Genomic DNA, 16586 nt, shown 5'->3' with positions numbered 1-16586 from the left:
TGGCTGTTTTAATCTCTGATTAAATACTCTGTTTTAATACTCTGATTCTTTTGGACAGATGATTCAGCAGTAAATATGTATATATTACATTCAGGAAACAGCCTTATATGGATACAGGTAATTGTAAATGCTTACCTAAAGTAAATTTTGAAATTGCAAGTGTGCATTTAATTGTAGAATATGAGGGCTTTTCAGGAACGGAGACAGTGCTTCTGTTCTCAGAAGAGACAGAAGCACTATCTCTGTTCTCTTTTTCTTTAACGTAAGCCCCTTTGCCCTTGCTTGAACCTCTGTTTGTATGAAGATTGTCAGCATCCCCTCCATGTGGTTATGGCACAGATGCTGAGCAGTTGCTATGTATGGCTGGTCTGTGCGATTTATTCTAACAGTTGATTCAAACTGGATAAATACTCTCCCAGCTGAGAGTAGTAATGTGAGACTTTTCTTCTGTTTCAGGATATACGCCATTTCTCACAGAGAGATGCTCTGTCTCTGCAGTTTGAACCAGTACTACTACCTACTTCTACAACAAACTTTACAAAAATTGCTTCTTTTACCTGCAAAGGTACAGATTTTTAAACAGATTGTCGTTTGACTTTTGTTATCTTGTTGTCATCATGGCAACTCTTTCTACAACTACAGATTAGGCATGGTTTCAGAAAAGTGAAGTGAACGCATTTCATTTCAAGAAGTCCCAGCCTTAGTGGTTCTAAGATAGTGTGATGTAGAAACTATTGTTGATGCCACTTTTATTCTGCCACATATGTAGGATTTTGAGTTTAAAGCTTAATATTCTCTGTAGATAATGATTAGGAAGGAAAGCACTGTTATGTTTCTGACGAGAGTCTAAATATGCAGGCTGTTTTCGAGGGAAAATTGGCAATCTCTATGAAAATTTAAAATGCACATATATGCTCTTTGATCCTTAATTCTAGTTTTAAGAGTTTATCCTCCAGATATGTGTGTATTCAAAACTGTACCTATAGAAATGTGTGTGTGTGAGGACAGAAGAGCTGAACATCTGTGTTCAGATGTGAGAGAGTGTTCAGAAACATGCATGAACAGTGATGTGAGCAGCGTGTATACATTTAATTTTTTTTAGAGGATATCTGTGTACTTATACATGCACAGAACACCTGGAAGGATGTTGGAGAAACTGCTAACAGCTGCCTCCTCTAAGATAATTGGGAGTCAGGTTGAAGAAAGGTAGACTTTATTTTCACATTTTTTGTTAGTGTTCGAATTTTTAAAAACATATATATAACTTTTAAAAAGTTGGTTATTAGCATCAGAGAGTTAAGAATTGAACACAAGTGACTTAGGATTATGACCTAAATCAAGGAGAGCTTAAAAGTATTATTTTCATCAATCAGCAGTGCTTTCAAATACAGCTCGCTTTCTGCTGGTCAGCTCCCTTTTGCTGTTTAGGTTTTATTCCTGTCTTGCTCGTGCCTCCACACATTCCCCCTTACTCTGCCAAGTGAGCTTCTTGTTTCACTTTTGTCATTTCTGGTAAAGAAGTTGGTTTGAAAAAGTGTGGCTTTCTGGATAATTGGTAACAAAGAAGATGACAGGAACATTTGAGAAAATAGTTACCTTTTATGTCTGATTCGCTATTTTAATGGAGACAGAAAAGTGAATAAAAAGTTATAAATAAACAAGACACATAGGTCTTTTGTTCAGGCTTAATGAAAGAAAAGGTACTTAAGCTTCACATTTATTTCTTTATACCACAAAGCAGCTGCATCCTGTGACAGTGGAATTATAGAAGATGTGAGAAAAACAACACGCACTCCAACACTGAAAGCATGCGTCTTCTCTTCTGTGGCTCAGGGGTAGGTGACTTCCACTTTCCCTGAAATCTTATGTTGTTGTTGTTGTTGTTTTCCCCTCTAGAAATGGTGTAAAAATATACTGATAGGACTTGTATGACTCTCTCTCTCTCTGGCCTTGCCGCCCCTTGCCTTCGCACTGCTAACAGGCAGTGAAAGGGATATTAGCTGAATGGGGAAAAGGAAGTGAAATAATTCAGTTTATGAAATAGGTTCAGTGTCAGGCATCCCAGATGTGTGAAAAGCGTACATGTTCACATGGTGTTTCTGAGTTGACTTCAGGTCCTGGTTTGGCCCTGACGACCTCTGTGAGCTGTGCTGGACACAGCCTGGTTGCTTCCCCCTGGCTTCCGGTTGCTCCCCATGTGAGCCCAAAGGTTGAAGGAGGTGATTGCTGAGGTCGTCTCTGGCGCTAGCTTTCATTTAGTAACGTTTTATGATGCTCCTGTTTTTGCAGTTAGAGGCTCATAAGAGGGCTGACTGTTGTCCCACACTCAGGGCTGATAGCATGCATGTCCTCTGTTCACAGGTATTTTAGAATGGACTCTTCTGCAACCCAGTTTCACATAGAGACTCGTGAGAACACATCAGGACTTTGGTCAATATGGTACCGAAACCATTTTGACCGTAGTGTTGTATTAAATGATGTGTTTGTTTCCAAGGAGACCAAGCACATTTTAAAGGTACATATAGTATTTTTTTCCCCGAAGTTTTAGCTTATTTTAAGCTTTGTTTAAGGTCAGATGCTGTGAAATTGTTTCCATAAAATAATAAAAATTATTCCAGTGCTATGAAATTATTTAAATACAATTTAATTTTAACTTACGATTTTTAAAACATGTATTTTTCTTTTGACATTTTCAGAATTACTTTTAGGAGATTTCTCTTTCTCTCTTTTTAAAAAACTATTTTTAAAAGAGCTCAAGGAGACCAGGATATAACCTTTCAAAATATTTGCTCTTACCATTATTCAAAAATATTATGTATATGGTTTGTTCTAAAAAGGTTATATTTAGTTAAAATGAGCCTGGTTCATGATAAAATAGTAGGGTTTTTTTGGCAAAATATCACTTCCTGAAATTTCAAGATTATTTTTGTGAAATTTAAAACAGTGTCATCTTTAAGCATTATTTGTAACCTATCATTTCTATAAAAGTATTGCAAATTTTGATCTGGAAATAACTGAGTAAAGTCATACTTTCTGAAATATAGAAGAACGTTAGCATCATACTTTATAATGATTTTAATCATAATTAGTGTTAGGAAAAGTAATTTCTCTTGCTTCTTTTCTTTTTAGATTCTGAATTTCACTGGCCCTTTATTTCTACCTCCAGGCTGTTGGAATATATTTTCTTTGAAACTTGCTGTTAAAGACATTGCCATAAATCTATTCACCAATGTATTTTTGACTACAAACATAGGTGCCATTTTTGCAATACCTCTACAGATTTATTCAGCACCAACCAAGGTATTTTCTACAATACTATATGTGTGTTACAGTTTTCTTAATTACTGTTGCTTTTTATTAGTCTTTAGTGCTTGAGTTTTATTAACTGTGTTAAGCTCATGTTCTTTAAGGCTAAGAAACTGAAGGGTATTACCAGGCCAATTTTGGATGATAAATTGTTCAGACATAGAAATCTTTATTTGGAAAGAGTTTTCTTTTTTATCAAGTAATTTGAAGTTCTTGAATGAAATAAGGCATGACCAATAGATTAATAGATATCATTTTCATTTATTTCCAAAATTTGTAGAGCAACGAATATGTGTTAGCTATAGAAAACGCAGTTTGGTTTTTAGTACATACTTGCAATGACTTAATAAATTAGATTGTTAAATGCTTTATTTGGATCTCTTCTAAGTGACTCTCAGTTGCTCGTAATCCTTGAATTTCCTTAGTGGGCCAAGTCTAAAGCCTGAAAAGGTTCACAATTAAGAAAAGGCTTTCTAAAATCTGGGTAAATTGTATTTAATTTAGACTGTCTTAAATATGTCTCTTTTTTCTTTAATATTTATTTCTTTTCATTTGGTTATTATTTTTGCTTCTTTTTGCTCCAAGCTATTTTGTATACCTCTGGATTCTGGTTTTTCTATGCAACATTCATGCAACCATCTTTATTTTTTTCTCACTTATAGTATGGATCTTTCATAGTTAGAAATGTCTCATGCTTAACTAGCTGAAAGCGTGCAGATAGGAATTCTAAAATTAAACAGAGTGTAAGGTTAATTCCATTTATATCCATATTTCGAGCAGGGGTGGTTTCTTAGAAATTTTTTTTTCTATTCAAGAGATGCATATCAGCAGAGTGACTGTGAGAGCAGCAGGCAGGTTTCAGGTGTATGTGGAAGTCTTGTGTCTGTACTCTCCATACCTGTAGGAAATGGGAAATTAAATGTCCTGAATAGCTAGGAGTTATAGATCAGTGTACTGTTTCCCAGAAGATTAGGGTTCAGTTAAAAAAAAAAAAAGAAAAAAAAAACAAAAACAACCTCTAACCCCTGAGAATGTCCTGAGACTAATTTAATCTTTAAAATTTTTTTTTTTTTTTTTTTTTACAGCTAGGGTCTCACTCTGTTGCCCAGGCTTCAGTGCAGCCATGTGATCATAATCTTTCATTCAGATGGCAATTTCGGGTCTTGTGGGCCCAGGGGTCATTCTTGTCATTGATTATTGTGCGTGCAGAATCCACTCAGTGACCCTCCTAGGGAGAGACAGTTCAGATTTCTCTGAAAATGCCTAAAAAATTAGAAAGTAACTTTTTGGCTCATGGTTAAAGGGAAGTTCACTGAGGTGCAGGCCAATGTCTGCTTTGAATTTTAGTGCATTGGGATTTTTATGTTTAGTGCTGTGTTTTAAGTTATTCATATATTACTTTTCAATCTAGGAAGGGAGTCTGGGTTTTGAAGTGATAGCACATTGTGGCATGCATTATTTCATGGGAAAATCAAAAGCAGGTAAGTATTTTGCCCTTAGGCTTTCTGTAGAACTCTAGTTTGGGGGATGGGAAGTAGTGAGGAAAATTAGCATTTGTCAATGGAATAATTAGTTCTATAAAGGTAATTGCATCATATTCTGTAGAGAGGATGATCATTAACAGAATGACTTAAAATTGTTAAGAACCCTCCAGAAACACCTGGGGTACTTGTGTAAAGAATGCCCCCTTATTATCTAGTAGCTTGTACTTCCGCAAGGGATTTTTTTTTCAAATAACGTTGTTTGATCATCATAGCACCCATAGGAAAAATTGGAAGATTCTGATTCTTTTGTAAAAGAACTGACTAGAAGTTAGTAAAAATAACTTGGAATTGTATTTGAGGACTTAAGTTATAGGAGTGTAAACATCTTGCAGAGGGTGCTAGTTGTGATTTGAGACTGAAGGGCCTTAGTGTTGAGGTACGAGCTGTTTCTTGTTTTGGGGTTTTTTTTTTGTGTTTTTTGTTTGTTTGTTTTTGTCTTGATTTATAAAGATATTTAAGGAGAGTTTTAAAGTATAGTTTTTTTTTGTTTTGTTTTGTTTTTAAAGATTCCCACCTCTCCTTCCTGATACCCTCCTTAGGAAGACAGAACAAATCTGTTGGTAGAATGAGGTGAACAATAGACCAGTTATAAACATGCACCTTCTCTAGGATCGGCTCCTGGTCTGTGCCCCCTTTCAAGAACTACTGTTTTCTCTCAGCACTCTAGATGGTGACCTGGAAGACTTGTTGATGATTAGCATGTGTGTGGAAGGAGTTTCACATTTTAGATTTAAAGCTGTTAAAAATGTTCCAAGTATAATTTTGTTTCAGGCTGTATTCATGAGCCATGTGTCTTTTACGTTATTACCTTTACATAACTCGATTTAGTTTTGTTTTACGACATGTTTGTTTAATTTGATATCATTTACCATTGAGTTAGAGGGACTTTTAATTAGTAAGCAGCAGAGGACAGAGGTGGCATTTATTAACCCTACAGTCCTCTCAGTTTAAGAAGTTTAATATTCAGCCCTTGGCATTATTTACTTAAGTGAATTATGTTTTCTGTAAATCTAAATATGGAATCTGATCTAATTTTTAGGAAATCCTAATTGGAATGGGAGCCTTTCTCTCGATCAGTCTACTTGGGATGTGGATTCTGAACTTGCAAATAAATTATATGAAGGATGGAAGAAATACAAAAATGGTGACGTCTGCAAGTATGTCTCCACTGTCGTCTTTTTTGTTCAGTAGTGGGGAGACACTGTTATGGTAGTCCCTCCTTACCTGCGGGATACATTCTAAGACCCCCCACCCCCACCCCACCATGGATGCCTGAAACTGTAGCAAACCCTATATATGATGCATGAATTTATTTTTCCTTTTTCATAGTTTCACAAATAGAAGATTCGTTCTTACTGTAAATCTTAGCAGTCTCAGCATACAATTTTTTTCTATTAAGTCAACAACTTTTCACCTTTTTGGGTAAAAGGAAGCATTTTGTGGCTTCTCTTTGGCATATTTGAATTGTCAGCATCACTGTTCTTGCACTTTAAAGCCATTATTAAGTGAAGTAAGGGCTACTTGAGCAAAAGCACTGTGATGCCAGGACAGTTGACCTGATGACTGAGATGGCTACTAAGTGACTAGCAGGCAGGTAGTGGATCCAGTGTGGATATGCTGGGCAGAGGGATGTTTTGCATGTCCCAGACAAGATGGAGTGGGGCGGCTTGAACTTTCATCATGCTACTCAGTACTGTGTGTGATATAAAAGTTAGGAATTATTTCTGGAATATTTTGCTTAATATTTTCAGACCCCAGTTGATCACAGGTAACTGAAACTGTAGAAAGCAAAACTATGCATAAGGGCCAACGACTGCACACAGTATTTTATTGATATTACAGTCCTTAGTTTCTAGTGATTGATACTTCTCTCCAATTTTGACAAATTTCAAACCTCGGAAGTTGAGGATAGTACAGTGAATTCTCAGATATTCCTCATCTAGATTTTGTTCACCAGATGCTCACATTTTATCACTTTTGCTTTATTTCTCTCTATATGTGTACACACACACATAGAAACACACACACACACAGACTTTTGCTGAGTCATTTAAAGTGAGCTGTAGATGTCATACTTCAACTCTCAATACTTTATTAGGAAATTCTTTATTTCCTAAGGAGAATATTTTCTTGTATCTAACTCTACTACTGTTGCATACCCAACAAACTTGACATTCATATAATTATATTGTTTAATATACAGTCTGTGTTAAAAATTTTCCCTAGTTGATCCAGTAGTGTTCATTATATCTGCTTTTTTCTTTATCTTTTCTTTGAATCCAGAATCCATTTAAAGGCCATGCATTGCATTTGGTTGTCATGTTTTTTTAGTTTTCTTTAGACTAGTGTTCCTATCTTTCATCATGTTGATACTTTTCAAAAGTTCAGGCCAGTTGTTTTATAAAACATTCCACACTCTGGATTTTTCTGTTTGCTTCCTCAAGATCATGATCTGGTTAAATGTTTTTGGCGAGAATATGAGTTACCTGGTTGAACTTGTGTCTGTATTATTTCATCTCATCAGGAGGTGCATAAATGTCAGTTTGTTCCATTACTGGCGTTGCTAAGTTGAGTCGCTTGGCTTAGGTGATGAGTGACAGAACTCTCCATTGTACATACCTTTTTCCTTGTATAATTAATAAATCTGTGCTGTGATAATTTGATAAATTACCATATAAATGCCCTGTTCCCTAAGGATGTTTCACCCCATGGTTTTAGTATTTATTGATAATCCTTGCTGGAATCAGTTGTTAGACTAATGGCTGCAGAATGATGTTTCTGATTATTTTGTTCATTCTACATTTATTGGCAGATTTTTTTTTTTTTTCTAAAAGAGTGTTTCTCTTGCTTTTAAGCATCACTCTCATTCTTTAGTTGCAGTGTTGTACTCTCTTACCATCACTATAATTTTTGATGATAAATTGTTCCAAATTTGGCTGGTAGGAGCTCTTCGGCTGGCTTGTGTGGTCCTTTGCAATGTTCCTGTTGTTGTTTGAGTGCTTCCTTGTTTTCTAGTAAAACAGGGCTTTCTAGGGTCAATCTTGTACTTTCCCATCCCCAGACTTAGAGTAAACCATTTCCCCAAGAGCCCTTTTCATTTAAGAGGGAATAGTATTTAGTGATTTCCCTAAATAACAAAATTATTAAGTATTAAATTTTTAAATATCAAAATTGTTTTTCATAATAGTTTCTTTATCAATTAAACAGGAGGAATGTTTTGGGAACCACTCGATTTGCTCACTTGAAGAAATCCAAGGAGTCAGAGTCCTTTGTTTTCTTTTTGCCTCGTTTGGTCGCAGAGCCTGGCCTCGTGTTAAACTTCAGCGCAACTGCCCTTAGGAGCAGCGTGGTGAGGACCGTGTGTCTTTCCATCTCTTTGTCAGTGACTCCCCAGTGCTTGGGTTTTCAAAGTACCAGATTTTCCACCTAGAGCTACTGTTTCAAAGCCAAAATTAAGGAGATGTCAAAAGAACTAGATGAGCAGTAAAACTCTAAGCAGACTGAAAACGCATGAAACAAATAGACTTTGAATTGAATGTACACTCCATAAATGTGTCAGTTAACAAAGTACTCAACTGCAAACAGCAGAGAAAATCTTGACTGGCTTAATTAGGAGTCATTTTATAACAAGAAGCTCAAAGGGGAGAAGTCCAGAGGAAGTCAGGTTGTGCTCTCTGTGATGCCCTCAGGGACTGAGGCTTCTCTCCCTGTCTACTGTCCATCCTTAGCGTGTTGGCTTTGGTGCTTGTCTGTGCCTCTCTTGTCCAGCTCTGGTGGCAGGAAGACTGGGCAAAGAGAAGGTGCCTCCAGCAGACTTCCATTTATGTCTCATGGCTAAGAACTCTATACCACATATGACGTGAATTATAATGTATGCCATATCAGGTGCCCATAGATTTTCTTGGGGATGACATCCTCAGGCCGGTTTTTAACTTTTTATTTTTAAATGATTTCAACTTAGAGAAAAGTTTCAAGAGTAGTATATCAGGAGCTCCCAAAGAGAAAATCAAGAGCTTGCAAAAAGAAAAGAATCTTTTTGTAAAGATTCCTCAATTTTTAATGTTTGCCACACTTGCTTGAACATTCTCTTTCTGCATACACATGTCTTTGTGAGCCATCTGAGTGTCAGACGTTATACCCTCTTACCTCTAACTTTCAGTGTGAATTATTTAAGAACAAGGGCTTTTTTCTGAACCAGAGTATAATGATCAAAATCAGAAAATGTAACAATCATGATGGTGTTATTTAATCTATGGTGTATACATATACACACACAGTATATATGTATATATACTACATATATACAGTATATGTAGATCAAGTGTTTTCAGAGATCCCACTGTCATACTTTACAGCATTTTTTTTCCTGGTTCAGAATCCAGTCCAGGATTTCTCATTTCATTGGCAGGTCTTTTTAGTCTCCTTTAATCTTCCCCAGCCGTTCTTTGCCTTTTATGACATACACATTTTTGAAGCGTGCTGGCCATTTATTTCCTATGATGTTTCTTGATTGGAGTTACGTGATGTTTCCTCATGATTAGGTTATGCTTTTTTTGGCCAGAATGTCTCAGGAGGGATGCGGTGTCCCTCTCAGGGTTTTAACTTGTCTTTCCTCACACCTAGGTAAAGTACTTTGTGGTGCAGAACCCGTCCTCTTGGCCGGTCTCCTTGCAGCTCCTGCCTCTCTCCTTGTACCCTAAACCCGAAGCCCTGGTACACCTGCTCCACAGATGGTATGAAGACTTTTTTTTTTTCTGAGAGGCAGTTTGGGAAGTACTGGGAAGACTTAGAATTACTTAATGTCCTGCAGTGTTTCAACCAGGCCCTGCGTGTGGATGTGGACACAGTATTAACCTGTTAGCTAGCTCATGGACCTTGGGCATCCTGCTCCTTGTACGTGTGATTTGATGCAACTGCCTGGCTCTGTGTGTTATGTGGCATCTTCAGTGTTACTGTGTGAAGTCCACTAACCAACAGAACATCCTTTTCTTTAGCGAGGGAACCTATATCATCATTTTTTCTTCACATACACTCCTAACATTTAGACTCGCAATCATGGTGATTTCTGGGCAGCATAAATAAGTTTAGTGTTTTAGTCCAGTTGGCCCTCCATATCTGCGGGGGAATTGGTTGCAGGACCCCCTCGGATACTAAAATCCCAAGGATGTTGAAGTCCTTTAAAACTATTGATGGAAAAATTGGCCCTCCTTATTTGAGGGTTCTCCACCTGTGGTTGGTTGAACCTGCAGGTTTGGGACCTGCAGATGCAGAGGGTTTAATGTATATTCTTGTCTAGCACTAAACATGAAGAGATGATAATTAGTTCATGTCTGTTATATCTTATTTTCACACAATCACAGTTTTACTTAGAATGTTTCCAGCTTCTCGTTTAGTAAGATCCACCCTTATCCCAGGGTTTCTCAGCTTTCGCAGTATTGATGTTTTGCACCAGATGGTTCTACCATTCTGTTTGGTGGGGGTGGGAGGGGCCATCTTGTGTGTCAAAGGATGTTTAGCATCATTTCTGGCTTCTACCCACTAGTTGCCAGTAGGACCTTCCCAGCTGTGACAGCCAAAAATGTTTCTAGACGTTGCCCAATGTTTCCTGTGGGATAAAATTGCCTTTGGTTGAGAGTCACTTTTTTTTCCAAAAAATTTGCTTTATATTTAGAGCTTCTGTCACCATCTCCTTCCTTATATCCTGTGATGCCAAAGTCATTCATTTAGCAATATTTATTGATCACTGACAATATGGCAGTCATGGGTATGGGAATGTGGGATGGACCTAGGACACAGTGGTGACAGCACGGGATGAATTTTGTGTGTATGTGTGTGCACAAACATGTACTCACCTATGTATAAATGTATATGTGTGCACACACTTATTAAACCTTTATTGGCAGATGTGAGTGCTATTGTAAACATTTGCTTTTTTCCTTATAGGTTTGGCACTGATATGCAGATGATTAATTTCACAACTGGTGAATTCCAGCTCACTGAAGCTTGCCCTTACCTGGTAGGATGTTATCCTAACACAGAAAAAAGAATGCCGACAAACTAGACACATGAGCATATGGACCTCACTGATTTATGTTTAAAATGTCTTTTATGTACTATATATGGCTCTTTTATTTTTATTCTCTAGGTATTAACAATACATAGCAGACTTTTGCAGTTAACTAATGCAATAGGAGCCGGGTTTATGTTAGCTCTAAATCATTTTAATTTGATGATTTGGAATCATGTGAGTAAAGAAATAACAGGTAAACCGTGAAACTTGAGACCCCAGAATTTATAATTCTCTTAAGATTCCTTGGCCCTCAAATTCTTTTTTAAGGCAAGCCAAGGTAAAAACAAATACATTTAAAAAAATCTTTTCTTACTAAACTGTGTTCCTGTTTTTAGCAAGTCACCCAATTTCTGTGATGTTTACTCTATCTATAAAAAAGGACTAGTCTAAAATTCTTAAGCCTGTGGGCAATCATGAGGTCTTGCCCAAATACTTAGGAGTAGGAGTAAACATGTCATGTGGTGAAGATGCTGTTTGCCTGGGGACTTGGCAGCCTTACTTCTCAGTTTCCACTCAGTCATTCCATGGCTATTTGTGTATAGCTGAGTGTTGGCCTTGCAGGTATTCTGTGTTTCATATCAATTCAAAAGTGGAACATCTGTTGACAAAAAATACATACATATACATATAAACTCACGTATGCAGATATCTCTATTTTTACTATACATACACATTTAAGCGCCTTGAGTATTTTCTTCTTTATCTTTATCCCTCCAAAAATATACTGTTGGCTTTAGATTAATTTCGATAACAGAAGGAGGAAGACCACAGGTAAGCCATTGCCGCAGACTCTCCTTTCTTTTCTTAAGTGTTGAGGCAGCATTGTTGCGGGTAGGGGTGAAGCCTTGCACCCAGGTGTGGTCTTATTCTTGTTAGTGAGCCTGCCCCTCTCACTCTGTCTCAGTTTCTCTACCAGGAGGTCTTCAAGGCTATTCAAGACAATTAGTCCAAAATACTAAGTGATGTCTTGCCTCACTGGTATTCGGTCATGACATCTTGAAATTTCAAAAATAATGCCCATTTATTTTAAATCTAAATATTCTATTTAGATGTGAATAAATGATACAACTCATTTGGAGAAAGTTTTTATCTATGACGGAATATTTTTCCCAAGAAATATTATACATTTTGGGATAAGGGAAATTATTGCTATTGTTAATTTATGACATTGACGAAAAGAATAGTTAATATCAGTGCCTTGAAAACACTGAGTTAAAATTTAACTCAAAATTGTTACTAGAATTCATCGTCATGTAAAGAAAGGCTTCCTGCATTTTGATTTTGCTGATTTGCTTTTAGAAATATAGTTCCTTTGGTTAAGAGCATTGGAATTTTTTATATACCCTAAAAATGTCAGTGCCTGGCATATAAGAACTATTTAATAATAGAGGTGCTGTTTTTACTATAAGTTTAACACCAGAAGTCAGCAGCTTTTAAATTCAGTATTTATATTACGTGCATAAAACAGGGTTTCTTCCTTCATGGAGTTTATAATTCTAATAAAAATGAATCAAATTATCAAATACTATTACTGTTTCTTTTTTTCAGGTGGCATGGGTAACACTAGCAATAATTGAAAAATAAAAGTTAAAAACAAAGAGAAATAATATTCTTCAGATTATATAATAGCTCTAAGAAATTATGCATTGTTTTTAGTGAAATGGAGCTAGAAAAAGCAGTGGAAAGAGGGAAAGTCCACTTAACAAAAAGATAAAAAAATTAAACCTTGGATACTAAATTTAGAGCACAAGTTTTATGCAAAAACAAAACAAAACCAAACAAAAAACACCAAAAGACATCTTGGAGGGCATAGAGGAAGATGTGAGTAAATAAAGATCTTTCTTCTGACTGGAGATACTAAATATAATAAAGATGACTTCTGTATAAACTTAAATTCAATATAAAGAATTTATATAAAGAGATCTTTGGGTTATCCAATGGTGGGTGAGTGGTCTTGTCAGATTGCTTTAGCATTCAAGCAGAGGCTATTGGGTCTGTTTTCTGATTGATGATTTACATTCAGAGCATCTTTGTCTAGAAAGCTAGCCCCAACTTCCATCCAAACCAGGAAGCAAATCCCCTCTCCAGCATCTGTGTCAGGCTGTCCTGTAGCCTCCGCCTATATTTCTTAGCTGTGGCTCAGAAGCTGTTTATTGGAGTGAACTCTCAGGATAAGCAAGTTCAAACAGGTTGATTAGGATGATCAAATCTGGACATTAAAAGAAAAGCAATCATGTTTAAACTCTAGGATGCACTTAATGACAATGGAAGCTTGCTTTCTAGGAGTATGACATTGTTTAATTTGTTAATAATTTGCAGGGTACGCATTCTGAGGAATCCAGGTTTGGCATCCTCCACTTACATCTGCAGCCTTTGGAAATGAAAAGGGTTGGCGTAGTTTTCACACCCACTGACTATGGAAAAGTTACCTCACTCATACTAATCCGGTAGGTGTGTTCCTGTTGTAGAATCTGTTTCTTTCTCGCTGACTCATCTGTGTAAATCTCTTTAGCTGATAGTTGACATTTACTTCTCAATCAGACCTTCAGGATGAAGACTGTGTTGCAGGGTAGGAAGAAGTGGAAGCTGAGAAGGAGGTCGCTGGAGGCTTGATATGTAATTCCCAGGGCCTCAGTCTCCTCTCTTCTCCAACAGGGAGTGTGCGTGCATGTCTCCAGGAGAGGTGGTGCTTTCCACACAGCTTCTCGTCCAGCTGTCTCAAACGGCGGAACACACTCATGCAAATCTGTCCTTAGCATAGAAAGATCATTAAAGGACTGCTGTAGATATTTTCAGTCTTTAGTATTTGAACAAACTTGTATCATTTTCATCTCTTTTTTGCTCCTGGAATTCTCGGTAGCCCAAAGGACAATAGAAAAGGTGTTTCATTCAGCCCATTGGCTCTTTTTATTCCTTTTCTTCCTTTGAAATGAGTTACTGCTAACTGATTTAAGTATGCTAAATGTGTTTCATTTTTAAATTGTTTTCATCTTTAGGTAGTCTTGAAAGGCTTTTAAAAATTTACAGTAAATACAGATGTATCTTGAAGCTCTATGCATCAGTGAGAAGTATAACACAAATTTAATTTTTAATAAATGACATTTGAGTTATTTTTTAAAAACTTGTAGTATCAGATCACCTGGCAAAAAATTTATTATTCAGGATTTTCTTTAATATGTAAGTTTGTTCTTCTGCAAATGAATGATATTAAAAAAAGTTAAAGTTCTTAAGAGTTTATTCATTAAGCATTTTAACTAAAAATACTTAATGCCCTGTTGACTTAGTGTTTCTTTTTTCTGTTTATTTTTTTCTTTAAAAAACATTTTTTTTGACTTAGTGTTTCATTTAAACTGACTTTTCGTCGAAGAACTAAGGTCCTAGGAAGTGCAGAGACAAACTTTATTTCACCCCAGGTTGAACTATCTCAGACTTGAAAAAAAAGTCTAAATTTTTCGTAGAAGTTAATTTATTTCTGGTAGTTTCTGTCCTGTAAATAACATCAGTCATCTATTACTCCATCACTTAAAGGTATTTAAATGGTTAATAAAGTCTCTTTAATCCTTTAAAGATGTAAAGCTGTTTCAGTGTATTCTATATAATTACAAAAGTAAAATGAATTCTCTTGCTGCTTCTATAATATTTACATTATGAGGAGTGGCTTTCACTCCAATATGCATGATTTAAAAATCGTTTCCAGGCCAGGTGTAGTGGCTTATGCCTGTAATCCCAGTACTTTGGGAGGCCGAGGCGGACAGATCACCTGAGCCCAGGAGTTCGAGACCAGCCTGGGCAATGTGGTGAAACCTTGTCTCTACAAAATTGCAAAGTATTAGCTGGGCATGGTGATGCTTGCGTGTGGGCCCAGCTACTTGGGAGGCTGAGGTAGGAGGATTGCCTGAGCCTGGGAGGTTGAGGCTGCAGTAAGCAGTGGTCATGCCACTGCACTCCAGCCTGGGTGGCAGAGCAACATCCTATCTCCTAAGTAAATGAATAAAAATTTAAAAAAATAAAACTCATTTCCACCTTTTTGTCCTGGAATTTCAATTAATGAAAACATACATGCTAGTCTGAATCACTATTTGATAAAAACCTGACTAGATACATGTTATTTATGGGGTGATATTTTAAATCTTCACTTCAAAAGAAACAGTAGAATTTTATGTCTAGTATCATCCCTAAGGCAGAATTTCTTACGATTACTATGAAAACACCTTAATTCACCCTGTAAATAAGTTTTATCATTTTGTCTAAATTTATTAGTGTTTGTCTGTGTTCCCCAGTTTATTTCTTCAGTTTTTTTTCTCGAATGTCTGATCACTACCCTGGTTTCTAGTAATTTGAAAAACATATGAGGCTACATGTGTGGGCTGTAGTTGGAAGGGGGTCATGATTGTTTGCATATTCTTGCTGCAGTCAGCTCACTTTGGTACTTGGCAGTGGCAGCTTCCCTGGCCTGTGGCTGCACCCTTATTCTGTGAGATGGAAGAAGATTCCGCACTATTTAAATGGATTTTCTTTTTTAAAACTTCAAAAAAGTTTAAAAATATTCTTGCTAACTGGGAATATTTAAATTCAAGTACATTGTACCTTGTGACTCCATGTAATGCCTTTTGATTTGTATTTCCTTTCACTGCAGGAATAACTTGACTGTTATTGACATGATTGGCGTGGAAGGATTTGGAGCGAGAGAGTTATTAAAAGTGGGTGGAAGACTTCCCGGTGCAGGAGGCTCCCTCCGATTTAAGGTGCCCGAGTCCACACTGATGGACTGCCGTAGACGTGAGTTCATATGCGTGGCACTCTTGACAGGGAAGGTTGGCATTAAAACTGAGAGTGAAAGGATTCTATACATTCTAAATTTTAAATTCTAAAATTTAAAATTGTTAAATCTAAATTCTAAAATTTAAAATTGTTAAATTCTAAATTCTAAAAATTTATAGTAAATTCATTGTATTGATGCAAATAATGAAATCAGGCAAACATTTGAGCGTATATAGGCTGGTACCCCTGGATTAGAGTGGTATCTTTAGATATTTAACTTAACTTAGATAATAGACATAAGCTAGGTCGTGGTGCAGGCCTTTATTAGTCTGTTCTCATATTGCTGTAAAGAAATTCCTGAGACTGGGTAATTTATAAACAAAAGAGGTTTAATTGGCTCATGGCTCTGCAGGCTGTACAGGAAGCATGATGCTGGCATCTGCTCAGCTTCTGCAGAAGCCTCAGAAAACTTACAATTATGACAGATGATGAAAGGAAAGCAGGCACATCTTAGATAGCTAGAGCAGGAGCACGAGAGGAGAGGAGGTGTCACACACTTTTAAACAACCAGATCTCACGATAACTCACTACCACAGTGACAGCATTGCGGGAGTGGGGGGTGGTACTAAACCATGAGAGACCACCCCCATGATCCATTGACCTCCCATCAGGTCCCACCTCTAACATTGGGGATTACAATTGAACATGAGATTTTGGTGAGGATGCAGATGCAAACCATATCAGCACCTATAGTCCCAGCTACTCAAGGGGCTAAGGTGGGAGAATCACTTGAGTTCAGGAGTTTTAGGCCAACCCGAGCAACATAGCAAGACCCCCTCTCTAAAACAAACAAACCAAAAAGATACAGAGGGAAAAAAGATTGTGTAATTGCTGAATTATCAGAG

General features: G+C 36.9%; 1 protein-coding gene across 1 annotated transcript in view; it reads left to right on the top strand.

Moving 5' to 3' along the window:
- Positions 1-16586, top strand: part of KIAA0922 (KIAA0922 ortholog) — a 195812-nt gene that overhangs the window by 142557 nt on the left and 36669 nt on the right. The window contains exons 13-21 of the mRNA XM_011969377.1: positions 2362-2515; positions 3130-3300; positions 4718-4787; positions 5890-6007; positions 8058-8199; positions 9474-9583; positions 10794-10866; positions 13240-13367; positions 15557-15699. Of these exons, the coding sequence (XP_011824767.1) occupies positions 2362-2515; positions 3130-3300; positions 4718-4787; positions 5890-6007; positions 8058-8199; positions 9474-9583; positions 10794-10866; positions 13240-13367; positions 15557-15699 (1109 nt within the window). The remainder of the gene's footprint in view (positions 1-2361; positions 2516-3129; positions 3301-4717; positions 4788-5889; positions 6008-8057; positions 8200-9473; positions 9584-10793; positions 10867-13239; positions 13368-15556; positions 15700-16586) is intronic.

The sequence above is a fragment of the Mandrillus leucophaeus genome, unplaced genomic scaffold (genome assembly GCF_000951045.1).
Source record: "Mandrillus leucophaeus isolate KB7577 unplaced genomic scaffold, Mleu.le_1.0 Scaffold888, whole genome shotgun sequence".
Taxonomy (NCBI): domain Eukaryota; kingdom Metazoa; phylum Chordata; class Mammalia; order Primates; family Cercopithecidae; genus Mandrillus; species Mandrillus leucophaeus.
Note: the sequence above shows the minus strand (reverse complement) of the source record. Positions and strands in the feature narration are given on the sequence as shown.